The sequence below is a fragment of the Zonotrichia leucophrys genome, chromosome 21 (assembly GCF_028769735.1).
Source record: "Zonotrichia leucophrys gambelii isolate GWCS_2022_RI chromosome 21, RI_Zleu_2.0, whole genome shotgun sequence".
NCBI lineage: Eukaryota > Metazoa > Chordata > Aves > Passeriformes > Passerellidae > Zonotrichia > Zonotrichia leucophrys.
The window spans coordinates 3,950,825-3,966,302 of record NC_088190.1 but is presented as its reverse complement, the minus strand read 5'-3'; the positions used below and the strand labels follow the sequence as shown (position 1 = coordinate 3,966,302).

Here is a 15,478-nt window from a genome sequence, read left to right as displayed (position 1 = left end):
GCTCCCACACACCCGCGCCACGTGCGCCGCGCCCCGCGGACAGAGGAGGAGGCGGAGGCGGGGTCGGAGCTGCTTTATTGGAGGAGACCGCGCGCGGGGGGCGTGGCCAGCGCGGGCGGAGGCGCCGCCCCGCCCCTCACGCGGCGCCGCACGCGGCCCCCGTGCGCGCGCATGCCCCGCAGCCACGTGCGGCGCCGGCCCCGCCCCTGGGCGTGGTTGGAGTGAGGGGCGGGCCCGAGGGGCGGGGCCCGGCCCATGGAGGCACCGTGAGCTGTGCTGGTTAGTAATTAATGACAGGAGTGTCTTAAGGCCACCAGTAAGGTTAGTTAACGTCTCGGTAATCAAAATAGGTTTGCTTTAAACAGCAGTAAACGGGCTGAGAAGGCAGCAGGTTTGAAGTGGAGAGGCTGAAGTAGATTCCCAAAGGCACCTTCAGTTGAATTGAGTTTCTTCTTGTAATTCATGAATACACACTCCAGACTACAAAGAGAAGAAAGAGGTTGGATGATGTTCTTCAGCCCCTCACCATAAGAATCCTGCCTTTTAAGAATTTAAGATAATAGAGATAAATCCCTCTTAAATCCCTTAAATCTAAGAATTTGCCGGTGTTGGTTTTCTAAGTTGTATTTTTCCCTTGTGCTTGCACACCAGGACTATGTCTCTGATTTCAGTGGTTACTGCTGTGTTTGTTACTGTTACAGTACAAACTTAAAAACTCTGTCTTCCCTTTAAACCCTTGGCAATTACATGAGGACTCAAAGACTGAACCATTTCATCCCTGGCTCTCTATCCTAACCCAGCTTTAGTCTCATTTCAGCAGCAGCCAAACCTCTGCTCAAAGGCTCCCTGGTGCAGCAGTGCACTCGTAACTGCCACAACAAAGCAGGAAGCCAAGGCAGATGATAAGAGCTCTCAGACAAGGACAGAGTGTGGAATCTCATGTTACACTTCCGAAGCTGTAAAATAAACCCAGGTCTGTTCCTGGTTTCCAAGCCCTTCCTGTTTTCACTTTCACCTTTGTCACCCTCACTCCTGGTTGAGATTCCAGTACTGGAGCTCCCACGTTATCACAGCGTGCCACTCACTGCATGCAACTGCTGTTAAATACATCACTGCTATTTCAAATTCATCTTGGATATACTTCCACCTGAGTATCCTGCCTTTGCTCGAACTGTACCAGTCAGCAAATTAACACTGTCCATTTCAAACCCAGGAGCAATCCCCATTTTGGTCAAACTTACCAATAATGATGATGATGATAATGACAACAACACCTATCAATATTGCCCACATCTGTGGAAAAAAAAAAGATATAACACTTACTACACACCATGCAACAGCACCAAGTGCCCCTCAGGGAACAGGAAAACAACCCTGCAAGGGACTTTCAGCACTCTGTCAGATCTAAAGTGGCAAGCAAAGGTTCTCCAGTCAGCAAGCTCAATCCACTACCAGCACTCAGAGATGGCAGGCCATGCACACAGGCACACAGAGCAATAAGGGTTTCTCCACAAAAAGCCTGTCCCAATGAATGCACAAGCTGTTGTGCTACTCACCAAAGATGAATCCAACCTTTGGCAACAGCTACAAGTACAGGAGTCTGAGTGAGCTTCTTCCACTTTCTAATACTTCCCCACACATTAATTCAAGCTATGCATTTTTAACCTTTTCTTCTTGTTTCTCAAGATTACTGACATGCTTCCCCTCTGGCCATTACCAGACAAGACCCTGCCTGGGGCAGCACAGCCAGTAACACACTGTTTGTTAATTTAATGCCATGCTTTAAAAACCAGATGCTGTGACTTAAAAAACATTGACTAAACACTTTCTGCCTTGTGAGACACAAACTGTGAGTGCTCCAGGCACAGTGCAGGCTCACAGGCCAGGGTTACCTTGCAGTTCTTCCACCAGTACTTCCTCTTCAGCTTGGCTGCGCTGGTCTCGAACTGGGAGGCTCCTGCTTGCAGGGCATCAGCGCGGTCATCCAGCTCTGACAGCTTCTGATCCCGCTCCAGGACCTTGTCCACGTTCACCCTCATGATGTCAACAACCTGCAGCAGTGCAGGGCTTGCAGTGAGAGACCACACAGTGCAGCACAGACACAGACAGCTCCACAAGGTAATCAGTGTTTTCTCCGAAGCAGGAGCTATTATCTTTTAGTATATGCAGCCATAAGCTTAAAGAAAACGACAAGATCCACCTGTGGCTAGAAGCCCTGAATGCCTACTTTAAAAAGTCAGTTGTGGTATGGTTTCTCTGGCTCTGGATTGAAGGCACTGAGACAGTAGCTCACATTCACACTCAGGTGTTTATTATTTCTTATCAGTAAAACAGTCTCACTGCTGTGAGTTGGGCAGCTTTTCATTAGAAGGCACAAAATGCCCAACAATCTCTTGGTACAAGGGCTTTTCAGACTAAACTGTCCAATTAAGAGCTGACACCTGGATTATTTCCCCTTTTAACCCAATAACTGATACCAAAGAGCTGCAATGCAGACTTTTCTGCCCAATTACAAAATGCCACCCAAACCCATGGAGAAGGAGGAAGAAGAAGCATGAAGAAGAAACCCAGGACAACACCCTGTGCCCTCCATCTTGCTCCCATCCACAACACACTAAAAATCCCAAACCCTCAATTTCTCACCAAGTGATACACTTACACTACTCTCTACAATCTATTTCACACTTTTGTGGGTTCCAGTCTATCTTGAAGTCTGGGAAACTTTCTCCATGAATGAGGGTCAGAGTCAGTGCTGCCCAGTGGGTCAGGGCACCCCAGAGCAGACACAGAAATATTCCCAGTGCTCTGGGTTTCCACAGTCAGTAGTGCTGGCATGTCTTCAAACCTGGGAAAGACTTCCTGACTTGCCTCAGAAGGAGTTGAGGAAAATAAACATGATAGCAAACCACGCCAAGAAATACTTGCCAGCCAGCCTGGCTTTTGGATTCCACAAAAATCACATTGGTAGCCAGCTCTCATAGCTACTGATGAAAAAAAAAGCTTGTTCTCTGTAAACAAAGGTTTTTGTCTTTACTTATGCCAACTCCTCAAGCACCAAGACTGCAGCTAATGTTTGCACACTGGGAACCTCTCTTTGCTTCCCCTTCATATAATGAAGGGAAAACTGCTTTGGAAAAAAATATCCCTTTTAATTGCACATGTTTCCTTCAGGAAGAGGCTGGCACTACGACCAGAGCAGACTTTACCTCATCCACTTGGTGCTGGGTTTGCTGCAGCCGGCGATTGCTGCCAGCAGCCATGTTTGAGCTCCCAGGGACATTGGCCGACCTGCAGTAAAGAAAGGCATCATTACACACCTGACAGTCCTGGAAACTGGGAACTTGTAACCTTGTAATAAATACAGGGCAGTTTCTTACTGGAAAAATGACGTTTTAACAGCTGACAGTGGGTGCAAGTCGTGCAGCATCCCAAAGATCTTGCCAACAAATTGCCTGTTGTGCTAAGAGGCAGCAGCAGCTTTGCAATGAGGCGGGGACAGCTCCAACAAAGTTCCAGAGGCCTCACAGAGTGAGCAGTGAGGGCTCAGGGTGTTCTTCCTTTCCCATATGAACACAAGTACTAAGTTTCAAGCAATAGTAGTTTACAAAAATTAAATGCAAAAGCTTAATACTTATTATAACTACGTGATTTTCCACCGATGCTTCTCCATGCTCTTGAAATGGTTGATATGGAGCAAGAGAAAGCACCACAAGGAAAAAGTATTTGGAAAATACAAAATGTAACTTCAGTCAGCTTTAAATTTGTAACAGAGTTCTTTTTACCATCTTTATAATGGATGCAAGAGCTTCTGTACATACTTCTTATTACCTTTTCACCATCTGGCCAGGTTTTTAATGTTCTAGAACTATTTGCACTCAATTTCCTTTCCCATGTTCTTAGTTCTTTTGCATTAGCAGCTTGTTTAGTTTATCCTGGCACTTTAAACGGCTAAGTCTGACTGTTTCCTGTATTTACACATTTGCCCATTGGCTTTATCTTGCCCGTAATGAGCACAGGCGCAAGGCGAGAGCAGGGCAAAGCTCGGACCGACCCTGTCACTGTTTGGTGCCACCCTCCGGTGCCGCTTCAGCGCCGCTCCCAGGTGAGCGGGCTCGGAAATGACAGCGCTTCCTGCGAGCTCCCAAACACAGCAACGCCCGGTGCCCGGCGGGCGCTGTCCCGGCAGGGCGGGCCCTGCCTTCAGACGCGCCCGGGGCCGCGGGAGAGCCGGGCCTGCGCAGCCCGGGCCAGCGCCCCGCTCCCGGCTCGAGCGGCGCCTCAGGCGGGGCGGCCCAAGCACGGCCGGGCCGGGCCTCGCTGCCGCCGTGTCCGCCCCTCCCGGAACCCCCTGCTCCCGCCGGCCCGGGCCCGCCCCGCTCCCCAGATCCCCCGCTCGCCCCGCACTCACATCCTGGCGGAGGGACGAGAGCGGGGCCGCGGCAGCGCCCGGGCGGGTCCAGCGGGAACTGCGCGCGGCGCCCCGCGCTGACGAGTCACGGGGCGGGCCCGGGGCGGGCTGAGGGCGGGACTGGGACCGGGACGATGGGCGAGGGCCGGGCCCGGGGCGGGCTCAGGGCGAGATTGGCACCGGGACGATGGGCGAGGTCGGAGCGATGGGAGAGGGCCGAGCCCGGGGCGAGCTCGGAGCAATGGCGAGGGCGGGGCGCGGTCAGGGCGGAGGGCGGGGCGGTGCTCGGGGGCGGGGCCTGGGGCGGGGCCATGGCCGGGCCCTCGCAGGCCGCGCTGTGGCCGCTGGGGGGCGCTGTGCCGGCCCTGCCCGCTCCGGACGGTAAGAGGAACGGGAACGGAAACAGAGAGCGGCCGGGCACGGACACGGGGATGGATAGACACGGACACACGGACACGGACATGGAGACACAGACAGACATCATGGACACACAGCCACACAGTGACAGGGACACGGACTCACGGACACGGGCACGCACACTCGGACACACAGCCACAGCCACGCGCATTCCGTGGTGTTGTCACTCGTGTCGTGCAGCGCACGAGGGGGGCCGGGGGTGTCCTTGTCCCTGTCCCTGTCCCCCTCCCCGGCTCCAGGGCCGCCCGGCGGGATCCCCGCTCTCGCTGCCCGGTCCCGGCGGGCCCGGAGCCGCTCGGTGCTGCCGGTGCCCGGAGCAGCCCCGGTCACACGCCGGGCTCGGTGCTGCTCCCGTAGGAGCCCCGGGGCTGCTCCGCCAGGGAACACCGGCCTCCGCTGGGAGGGAGGCACTGCCGGCCTTTGCCTCACGCGTTCCGAGTTATCTTTTATTTTTTGCTCCTCATTAAACTTTATCTCACCCCAGGCATTTTTTCCCTCGTGTTTGGTCTTGCAGTTCTCTCCCGCCACGCCCCGGGGATAAGGGAGGAGGTGCCTTCCTCCAGGACTGGGTCAACCTGCCTGGATGGTAAATAACCCTGCAATTAACAGCCGTGTGAGATGGAAAAAAATGGGAGCAATTTGGAGAGTTAAACGCTGATTTATTCTAAAAGAGAAACCTAATTAAACTTTCTCTGCAGTCAAGAAGAAACTCTCTTGTTGAAATTTTCAATTCAGTTGTGGAGCTGGGTTTTGGAAGAGCTTACTCATAATGGTACTAACACGGTGTCTGATAGACCAGATTAATTTATTGAACTGCTTTCAGGATTTGCCTGCTGGGCGGGCCATGTAGTCTGATACAAGATTTTTCTTGAGGACCAGTTTATAAATAACATTAGTAACATATAAGTTCATAAGTAACATATTTGATTAGTGCAATAGTTATTGTGTCTCAGTTAATTGTATCATTAAATGTGGCCTCTCAGGTTTCTGCATCAGCAGCCCTCCTGAATTCTGCCATTTGGCTCTGCTTTGTGTACACTGTAGGATTAAGCATTTTGATTCCAGCTCTATATGGTTTCTCACAAAAAACCCTGGAAGTGATTGCCCACTGAAGAGAAACTGCAAACAAAACTCTGGGGCTGCACCTGACATGGGCAGGCTGTGGACTGTCACATCATAACCCCAAAGAAATCAGATGCAATATTCTTACAAGGTCCTGCAGAGCACAAACTTTTTTTTTTTTTTTGTGGTTCCTTAGAGTGACTAAAGCAATACTTTGTTCTCAAAGTAGGATGGAAGAGATGTGTTCAGAAGAAGAGACGTGTTCAGAAGAACGCACACACTTTGTATGGGGAAATTTTCTTTTTTAATTTACAGCAGAAAGAATATAAAGCATTCAGAAAACATTTTCCATATTTTAAGGGCAATTCAAAACATTTTGCATGGTTCCAGCAGCTGAGTTCTTCAACAGATCCATTGATTCAGTGATGCTTTACATGCACAGTTACAAAAATAAAACTTACAAAAGAGAAGACATCTATACTAGTTTTACATGCAAGTCTTGGGGACCCCCCATTGGGCACCAGCTATTGTGTGGAACTGCCATAAGCGTGCAACCAGAGAGGGGGTTCATGTTATATTCTGTATTTCTTTCACACAGTATTACTGCTGTCGAATGTGTTTCACAAAGGAGCGATTCTATTATCAGAAGACAGAAGATCTGGCTCCTGGCACTTGGGAATTCGAATTTTCCTAGAAAGCTGCACTTACTTATATCTTAGGTGAAAATTAAGTTCCACAACCAAGAAGAGGGATCGAAGAAATCACTTCACTGCGGGGGAGAGCTGCTCCCTGCCCAGTGACACACACTGAAGGGTTTCTGCCCGACACAACAAAGCACTTGGGAGCTGGGCTGGCCCCGAGCACGCCAGCAGTCCTGGAGCTGTGCTGCAGCACTGCCTGCATGCTCCACAGCCAGCACAGCCTTAAACGTTTGGCTGAAGCAGGATCTAGGTTAGTAGATACACCACCAGGCCCATGGATCTGGAAGAGTAAATTTGAAATAGCTCTGTATATTACTGAATGGTTTTCTGTAAAGACGAGGAGTTAAAACATTTCCACTGAGGTCACTACTCTTGTTAGGAACGGATCAATTCTATATTGTCACGTTATTGGTTGATGGGTGCAATATTTCGGTTTCCAAATGTCAAGAGTTCTTCCAGTACTAATACAGAGCATTTCCAATTCATTCCAAAGGAGATTCTTCAGCTTCTCCTGTTCTGTTTTGGCGTGAGAGGAGAATTTAATGGTTAAGGTTCCAATTGCAGACAGTAAATCAGGCCATGAGGCTGCCCACAGGCACAGTGTGAGCACCAGGCCATTTGTTTTGCTTTTTTTCCCTTTTTTTTAAAATTGAATCAGGTCATAAAGCAGCAGTTCAGAAATGTACAAGAGAATTCTGATAATGAGCTATAGCACATCTACTGTAATTCAATGCTGGCAGTGAAAAGAAGTAATTAAAAACAGGTACAATTATAGAAAAGGCACCAAGAGCACTGACCCCAGTTTTTTTGCCACAATCTTTGTTTTTACTCTTCTTTTAAAGACACCAGTTTCAAAGCTTCCTATGTGTGAATATTTTTTGGCTTCACAACAAGCCTTGCGTTTAAACATTGCAGTTGGTGGCCGGGATCAAGCAAGAACAACTATTCCAAAACTAACAATCTCAAATTTACACAAGTTCATTCAGAAATTTTCAACTGCCACGAGCGAGACAAACAGACAGGAGCAGTTTCTGATCTCAGACACATGTACGTGACCCACAAGTAATGACACGGACTTCAGGAGTTTCTTCCCTTACATTCCTGTGTAATGAGGATCAGAACTGGTTCCCATTGTTGAGAATCTGTGACAGTTTTAAATTAGTAGCTCAATTTTAAAAAAAATCTAATTTCTTTGGCTCCTCACTATGTGGAAATAGCAATATACCATGACACCCCTACAGGATCAGTTTGCATCTTTTTTTTTTTAAGTTTTACTTAATTTTTTAAAATTTTTTGTGCAATTTTTATTACATTTTCTGACTTCCAGCAGGAGATATGAAAATGTGAAACATATTTTCTACTTTCGTACTATTTATTTATTTTTTTTCATTTTATGTTCATTCTAAGTGTTCTTTATTGGAGTGAGTGTATGGTGTTAAGCTAGATACGGTTTTTGTACTCTTATGATTATCTGCTTTGCAAAAGTAACTTAATTTTCTTAAGCAATATTAGCATTCACATTACTTGGCACCATTGGCAAAAAAAAAAGAAAAAAAAAAGAAAAAAAAAAGACGGGGGTAAAAAAAAAGAAGGAAGGAATACATAAATTAAACCCAACTGAACCAAACTCCTGGTAGCCAAAATCAAATGTAAACATATCCTTTTTTTCTTTTTTTTTTTTTTTAAAGTAATGTTGCTCTGCCTTTTTTTTCCTAAGTCTAAATACAGTAGCTCTTTTTTGCCATTTAGTCATGCTTTAGCAAAAATGTTCTTCTAAAGAACATTTAAAATAAAGTTTCTTATAGTGAAATAAAGTTTTTGTTTCATTTTACAGACCATAGCCACTAATGCTTTGCTTTGTTCATTTCTTTTTCTTGAGTTCATGCACATATCTCTTTAATATATACAATATGTACAAACAATACATCCACACTCTTCTCGTTCATTCAGACAAAACTATACAAATAATAATTTTATCTTGCCAAGTTATTGACCCTTTGTGAATAAAATATTTAGTAATTAATCAATATATTCCCTTTCAAATATTTTTTTCTCATTTTCCATTTCTACCTTCTATATATACAGAAACTGCCCAGATTTTGATGAAGTAGCCAAAATAAGAAATTTACTGGCCAGAATGCAGCACCACTGATCTTTAGGTGGCATAAAATGTCCAGGCAACATATGTACGTGACTCTGCAAAATGACAAGAGGTTTGACAAGTACACAAGAGAAAAAGCTACATGTTTTACAAATTATTTGAGAACTTAATTAAAACAATAGTACATGAAGGTAAGGCTAGAAAATAAAGTGCTGAATATGAGAGAAAGTACATGACAGTTGATATGTTTGCAGGTTCTAGTAAAAATACAAAACAAAAAAAAGTGTAAAACTTGCTTAAGCTGCTCTCTCCATTCCTCATGCAATACCCGTGTCTCTCATCCACCAAACCCCTCCTGTAAGTTCCCACGGGATGTATTAAAAACCTGCAGATTTAAAAAGTTGCATTAAGTGTGCTGTAGAGGTTTAAATAAAACACAAAGGACAGGAGTGCGAAGGAAATGAGGATGCATGGACCCAATAAAGATGTACTGATCTAAGCCCCTCCACTGAGACTCTCAAAGCTTCAGTTTCTTGGAGATGACTGACAGGTGCAGGAACAGCATTCTTGTGTTGCTTGTGCATTCCCACCTTTTCTGAACAATATTTTTGGTATAATATTTGTACAGTTCCACATGTTGTTTAATACAGCCCTATATGAAAAGGATAATTAATTAATCGCTTCTTCCTTCCTCCTCGGAGAATGAAGCAACTCACGATTTCCTCCTGGTGTCTTGTTTTCCCCACGATCCAACAGAAGATTGAGTTCCAAGATGTCTTGCTGAACAAATTAAAAGTTGTCCATGAAAGTGCAAATGCAATGACCAAAACATTACTGTTAAAATCCTGCAGCTGGTATTTCCAGAACTGCAGTGGGTATTTTTGTTGTTGTTGCATGTCTCTGCTAAAAACAGAAAATGAAAACAGTCTGAAAAGCAATGTCACATTGCTACGGGATGCTGCTGCGTATCTTCAAGTTCCTTGGCCTTTTTCAATTCTTTCACTCTGAAAAAACAAAGAGGAGCTATGTAACACTTCTACTACAAATCTCTTGCAGACAGAACAATCACAAGGATTCATCACTCCAACCTCCCGTGCAGAAGAGGCAGCTCCCAGAGACACGAGAGGAAGGCAACACCTTCCCAACACCACAAACAGCTGGAAGTGCAAGAAAGGCCACTGGGGATCCCAGACAAACACCTCTGGAGAGACACACTTGGTTCCAGTGCTTTTCCCCAGTACTGGGATTCATTCTGGTGTCAGAATCTGTCTGATCCCTTGGGGTTCCCTGGACTGCTGGTCCTGCCCGACCCTGCAGCTTCTCACAGCAAAGGGGTGACCTTTGCTCAGTGCTGTTCCTTTTGTCCACACAGTGCTCAGGCAGTGACAGCACAGTGGGGGAAAATCAGCCTGTCCAGCTTGGAAAGGAAGCCTGGAGTGTACAGAGAACCTCACATAAGGAAGTGCTTATGTACAAGCACTGGTATGGGTGTGAAGAAAGGCACTTTGTTTCTCAAGTTCTCCATCTGCTGTGCCCTGTGTTTATCATGCTGCTGGCAGCATGGCTTGTGTTGTCCCAGCAGTGCAGGATGCTGTGTGCCAAGGGAGATGAACCTGCAGTGTGGAAGTCACTCCTCCTAGATGTGGCCAGCTCTGAACTTTCCCAAATGCATGCCATAATTATCTCCTCTAACTCATCAACACAAGAACTAAACCATCACTGAGAGCTGAAAGAGTTAAAGGGTGAAAAGAAGGGAATCAATTCAATCCCATCAAGTGGAACAGAGCTCTGCACTGGAGCTGGGGCAGCAGGAATAATTCTGCTCAAGCTAAGAACCTGGCTGTGTGCAGTGGAAAGGAGCCAGAACAGATCCAAAGGCATTCCTGTGCTGCCCAGCTGTGCCTGGGGCTGGCTCTGCCTCCCCTTGCAGGGAGTTCCTCTGCACTGAGATCCCTTTGCCACCTGCCTCCACATGTCTGCCCTCTGCTCCTGCAAGGGAAGTCCCCTGCAAGAGGAGCAGATTACAGCAAAAAAAAAAAAAAAAAAAAAAAAAAAAAAGTGATTTAGCTAAGCCTGTACAGGCTCAAGTGCTCATGTGATGCTGCAAAACCTTGAAAGGACAAGTAACAAAGGTAGAGTACAAAAAATAGTGTCGGAGATGCAAGTCTGTGTTAGGCAACCAGCTACAAGTGAAAGAATGTAACAAATCCCAAGTAAATAAAAGTAAAAAACACATCAGGAGAGCGGAGCAGCAGCAGTGACAGTTTGTAGCTACTGTGCACAGACTTACACCCACACATCTTTTGGCTCTTGCACCAGCTTGCTAATATAAGGATAGAATGAAGGCTATAAATTGATCTCTATAAATACACCTCCATCTCACCATTTTATTTATTCATTTCTGCATGTACTATTAGTCAGAAGCACAGTGAAAAGGGAGCTGGCTGCTTCTACCTCTGTTTTAGCTGACTCAAAGGCTCTAGCACTCAAATGCATTCTCAGTATTTGTGAAATGTGGCCAAGAGGGGTCAAATCAGACTAACCTGTCTGCAGGTTAGAGCTGTGTTAATTATCCTAATTCCACTGCTGGAGAATATCATGTATGGAAGGAAAGACAGCTTCACAGAGAAATCTTCAGGAAGATTTTGGCTCTGCGCAGGCTGTGGTCTAGAAGAGCCTGTTGACATCAAGAGGCTCCAGCACTGCACAGAAGGCAGCACAAGTCTCTAAGTTTGCTCTCTAAGAGTTCTAAGCTCACTGGGGTTTTTCATGCTGGGTACAGCCAGATCCCCTTTTCATTGCAGGAAACACAGGAGGGCTGACACAGCAAGCCAAAACAGTGACAAATGACAAGTTACTCATCTTAGTACATCTACTTTTATTTTTTTGGTGCAGAAAAACAGCCTCTCCCTTGAATTTTTAATTAATATTTCTATTAGTGCACCATTTAGGAGCAGGAGAGCCAGAATCCCTGGTGCTGTGCTAGGAAAGATGTGCCTCTGTGCAATGGACAATTTTAAAGCTTAGATTAGCTGTGTTTAAGGTACCATCAATTAATGCATGGTTTGCAGTGCAACTTCCAAGTGTTTTCTGTTGCACTTCAGGACTGTAATGTAAAATTAACCTGTTATTACAGATCTCTCACTGAGAACATGCACATTGAATAAGCTGGTGGCTCTTAGTGAGACATGCTATTCCTTACTTCAGCACTTCACATGCAAGAGCTACACTAACAAAGCACTTCCACTGAAGAATGCAAGACATGCTTTGCTGCAAACTTCAACCTACAGCATGCAATATCTGCACTGGTGCACAACTATTGCATCTGTTTGCCTGGAACACACATGCCAACAGAAGTTCATTACTGCAGCACTCAGCATTTGCACTAAAACAGGTCCTGGTTCAGAAACAGAATCACAGAATCATAGAATGTAAAGAGTGGGAAGGGACTTTAAAGACTTTCTAGCCCCAACTCCCCTGCCATGGGCAGGGACACCTTCCACTATCCCAGGGTGCTCAAGGCCATGTCCAACCTGGCCTTGAACACTTCCAGGGATGGGGCAGCCACAGCTGCTCTGGGTAACTTATTCCAGAGTCTCATAATCCTCACAGAAAAAAAAATTCTTAATATCTAAACTAAAATCCCCCTCTTTCAACTTGTATCAATTACTCCTCACCCTATCACTACAGTTCTGAAGGAAAAGTCCCTTTTCAGGTTCCCTGTAGCACCCTCCACACTGGAAGGTGCTGTGAGGTCTCCACACAACCTTTGCTTCTCCAGGCTGAGCAGCCCCAATTTTCTCAGCCTTTCTCAGTCTTTGAAGGGGAGGTGCTCCAGTCCTCTCTTACCAACTTCACAGCATCCTTTGGACTTGCTCCAACAGTTCCATGTCCTTCTTACACTAGGGACATCAAAACTGTGTGCAGGACTGACAAGGGCAGAGTGGAGGGTGAGAATTCCCTCGTCCCCTGCTGGCCATGCTCCTGTGGATGCAGCCCAGGACACAAATGGTTTCTGGGCTGGGAGCACTCAGAGCCAGCTCAGGGGCAGTTTTTCATCAACCATGACCCAAGTTTTTCTCCATGAGGCTGTTTTCAATCATTTCTCCACCCAGCCTGTCTCTGTGTGTGTGTGTGATTGCCCAGAGCCAGGTGTTGGACCTTGCACTTTACTCTGTTCCCAAGGTTCAGTCCCACCTCTGCAGGTCCCTCTGGATCCATCCCTTCCCTCCCACACAGCTCAGGGGTGTCAGCAAACTCACTGAGGGTGCCCTCAATGCCCCTGGCCATGGCACTGACCAAGATGTTGAACAGTATCAGCCCCACTGTGACCCCACTCATCATGGACCATGAACCACTGACCACAGCCCTCTGCACGTGGCCAAGCAGCCAGTTCTTCATCCACCCAGGGGTCCATCTCCAAAACCATGTCCCTCCAACTTAGAGACAAGGATGTCACATGGGACAGTCAAACACTTTGCATTTCCAACACTTTCCTTGGTCAGGTGGGATTTACATCATTTACATGCAGGTGTAATTACTACTGCTGAAAACCAGACACAAAACAGTACAGAATTTCCCTAAAGGTACAAACTGAAATCTGCCACAGGTACATTACTGAAAGATGCTATTTAGTATGCAATGACTTAAAGCAAATCCTGCATTCCATAGCATTTACACACTTAGGCCTCAAGATGATAACCACCCAAATTCACTAAGCTACCATATTTTTTAAAATTACCTAACCACGTTTTTTATTTTATCTACCATAATTTTTAAAATTATCTAACAAATTTTTTTAAAATTATCTCTGTTCAATGCAATAGTGTGTGTGTGTGTCCCACTGCAGGTAAGTACTGGGAGTCCTTTATTCCATTAACACACTGCCTGGTAGATATGGAAACTTGCAGTCTGCAGCTCTCAGCCTCTCCTCCTCCCTCCAGAGCTGGCCCTGGGATGCCAGGGAAGTTCTTCCTTCTCCTTGGCACCTGCTCACCATGGGCTCTGCAGCAGGCACTGACAAATGAACTGAAATTCCTCCAAATGGTACCAAAAATGGAACCAGTGCATGGCCAGAGTGTCACTGGGAAGCTCTGAGGTGTTGTTGTGAACCCCATGCTGCTTCCTCAAACCATGATCAACAGGAGGTGCCAGAACCAGTGCATGCACCAAGGTAATCATTATCTGAAATGCTTTGTCAAGAGAACCTAAAAATAATTGTCTTCAACCAATTCTGTCTTGGATAGCCTGCACTGCAGCTTTTCCTGTGTCTCAGAAGTCCTTTCAGTCTTTTCTTAACTCTTCTTGAGTTCCTCACTCAGTGGCACTTGATTTGATTACAACAATAGCAGGGACTGGTACTTCCTCTTCATTAATACTCAGTGTAATAAACCCTCAAAATTTCCAACTGCAGTTAAAAAATACAGGTTGACCAGGGAAGAATTTTGGACAAATCAGGACCCTTGAGAATTGAAATCCTCTGAGTAAGTGCTGCTAGGAGAGATTTTAAGTGAACAATATAGCACTGCCTTCATGCTATAAGGCAATCTTCTTTAGTTAACACTTTTCCAGTCTTACACTGAGGCAGGGAAGAGAACCAAAGTGTAGCATTTGCAGTTACAAGCATTAATAAACTGCTACAAGGAAAAGAACACTACTGGGATTTACAGAATTGAACAGCAGAAAAAGATGTTCTTAGAGAAGATGTTTCACCCCAGTTTGGTAGACTTGCAGTGAGATTATTTCTACTAAACAGAGGAAATGAGGGCAATGGAAGTGACAGCAGCAGGCCAGGTGCTGCTGGATGGTTGCAAATCTCTCCAGGAGTCTACAAGCTCTGTCAGGCTGGTTTGGATCACTTCTGGGAGAGCTGAATGGGGCTGGAGTCAGGACAGCTCAAGTGATGCCCAGAATGGGAAACAGGCCCTGACTTTTGCAGGTCTCCAAACAAAACGCACCAAACTATGCCAGCAGCTCTGAAACCATGCACAGAACTGGTTTTGGACTGTACAGCTGATTTTGCACTGATGAAACCCTGAACACCTCCCCAGATAACATTCTCCAGACAATAAGCACTTCTAAGGCACAAAGTTATTCCCTCTGCAAGTGCTGAAGAGCAGATGGAAGGAGAAAGCACGTGCAATAGAGATGACCTGAGGTGTCTGAAATCACAGCCGTGATGCTGACACACACAAAGGGAAGAGAAGATGATTTCAAACATGAGCTTTGAACCCTGACCCTTGGGAGATACATCCTGGATCCCAAACTGCTCCAGCCAGCCAAAGTTTCTGCCCTTCACACCGTGTTGCTCACTTGGACAGTGTACAGGGGTGCATCACCATGTGCTGAAGCAATGTAGAAAGCAACAGCCCCAGCAAGTGGCAGCTCCTCTCCCCATGCCCTCCCAGTCCTGGACAGGCTCTCAGCACATGAACCAGCCCTACTCAGAGAAGGTCTCAGCAAAGGATGGCTCCATGGGTAAAGCATAACACAAAGCTGCTCCCCCAGAGTGACTCCGTAATGCCCAGCCAAGGAAATGCTGAATGAATCCAAATGCTGAAGATCAGTTCACAGGACAGGGTGCAAGAGCCAGAGAAGGCTGGCTGGTGAGTTTTACCTGTTGCTCTGAGAGCTGAAATAGCCTGTGGGACATTTAAGACAAGGGAGATCTTGCCTTTTTCCAGATACCTCATTTAGGCAGCAAAACAAAAAAGACAGAAAGGCCCAATAAGAACAACACCCCAGAGCATGCAGTCTGCAATTTAATACACACATCTGAGCTCCAAACAC

General features: G+C 46.3%; 2 protein-coding genes across 9 annotated transcripts in view; both read right to left on the bottom strand.

Annotated features, from left to right (window-relative positions):
• Window positions 1–57: 57 nt before the first annotated feature.
• On the bottom strand, window positions 58–4,649 carry VAMP3 (vesicle associated membrane protein 3). Its single transcript, XM_064730565.1, has 5 exons — window positions 4,409–4,649; window positions 3,207–3,288; window positions 1,893–2,051; window positions 1,242–1,293; window positions 58–480 (listed from the first exon to the last, which is right to left on the bottom strand). Coding segments are annotated over exons 1-5 (315 nt in total). The 5' UTR covers window positions 4,411–4,649; the 3' UTR covers window positions 58–460.
• A 1,516-nt stretch (window positions 4,650–6,165) lies between these two features.
• The window catches only part of CAMTA1 (calmodulin binding transcription activator 1), a 244,299-nt gene continuing 234,986 nt past the window's right edge, over window positions 6,166–15,478 (bottom strand). For all 8 annotated transcript variants that reach the window (XM_064730531.1, XM_064730528.1, XM_064730529.1 and 5 more), the window contains one exon: window positions 6,166–9,693. In XM_064730531.1, the coding sequence (XP_064586601.1) occupies window positions 9,630–9,693 (64 nt within the window). In that variant the 3' untranslated portion in view covers window positions 6,166–9,629. The remainder of the gene's footprint in view (window positions 9,694–15,478) is intronic.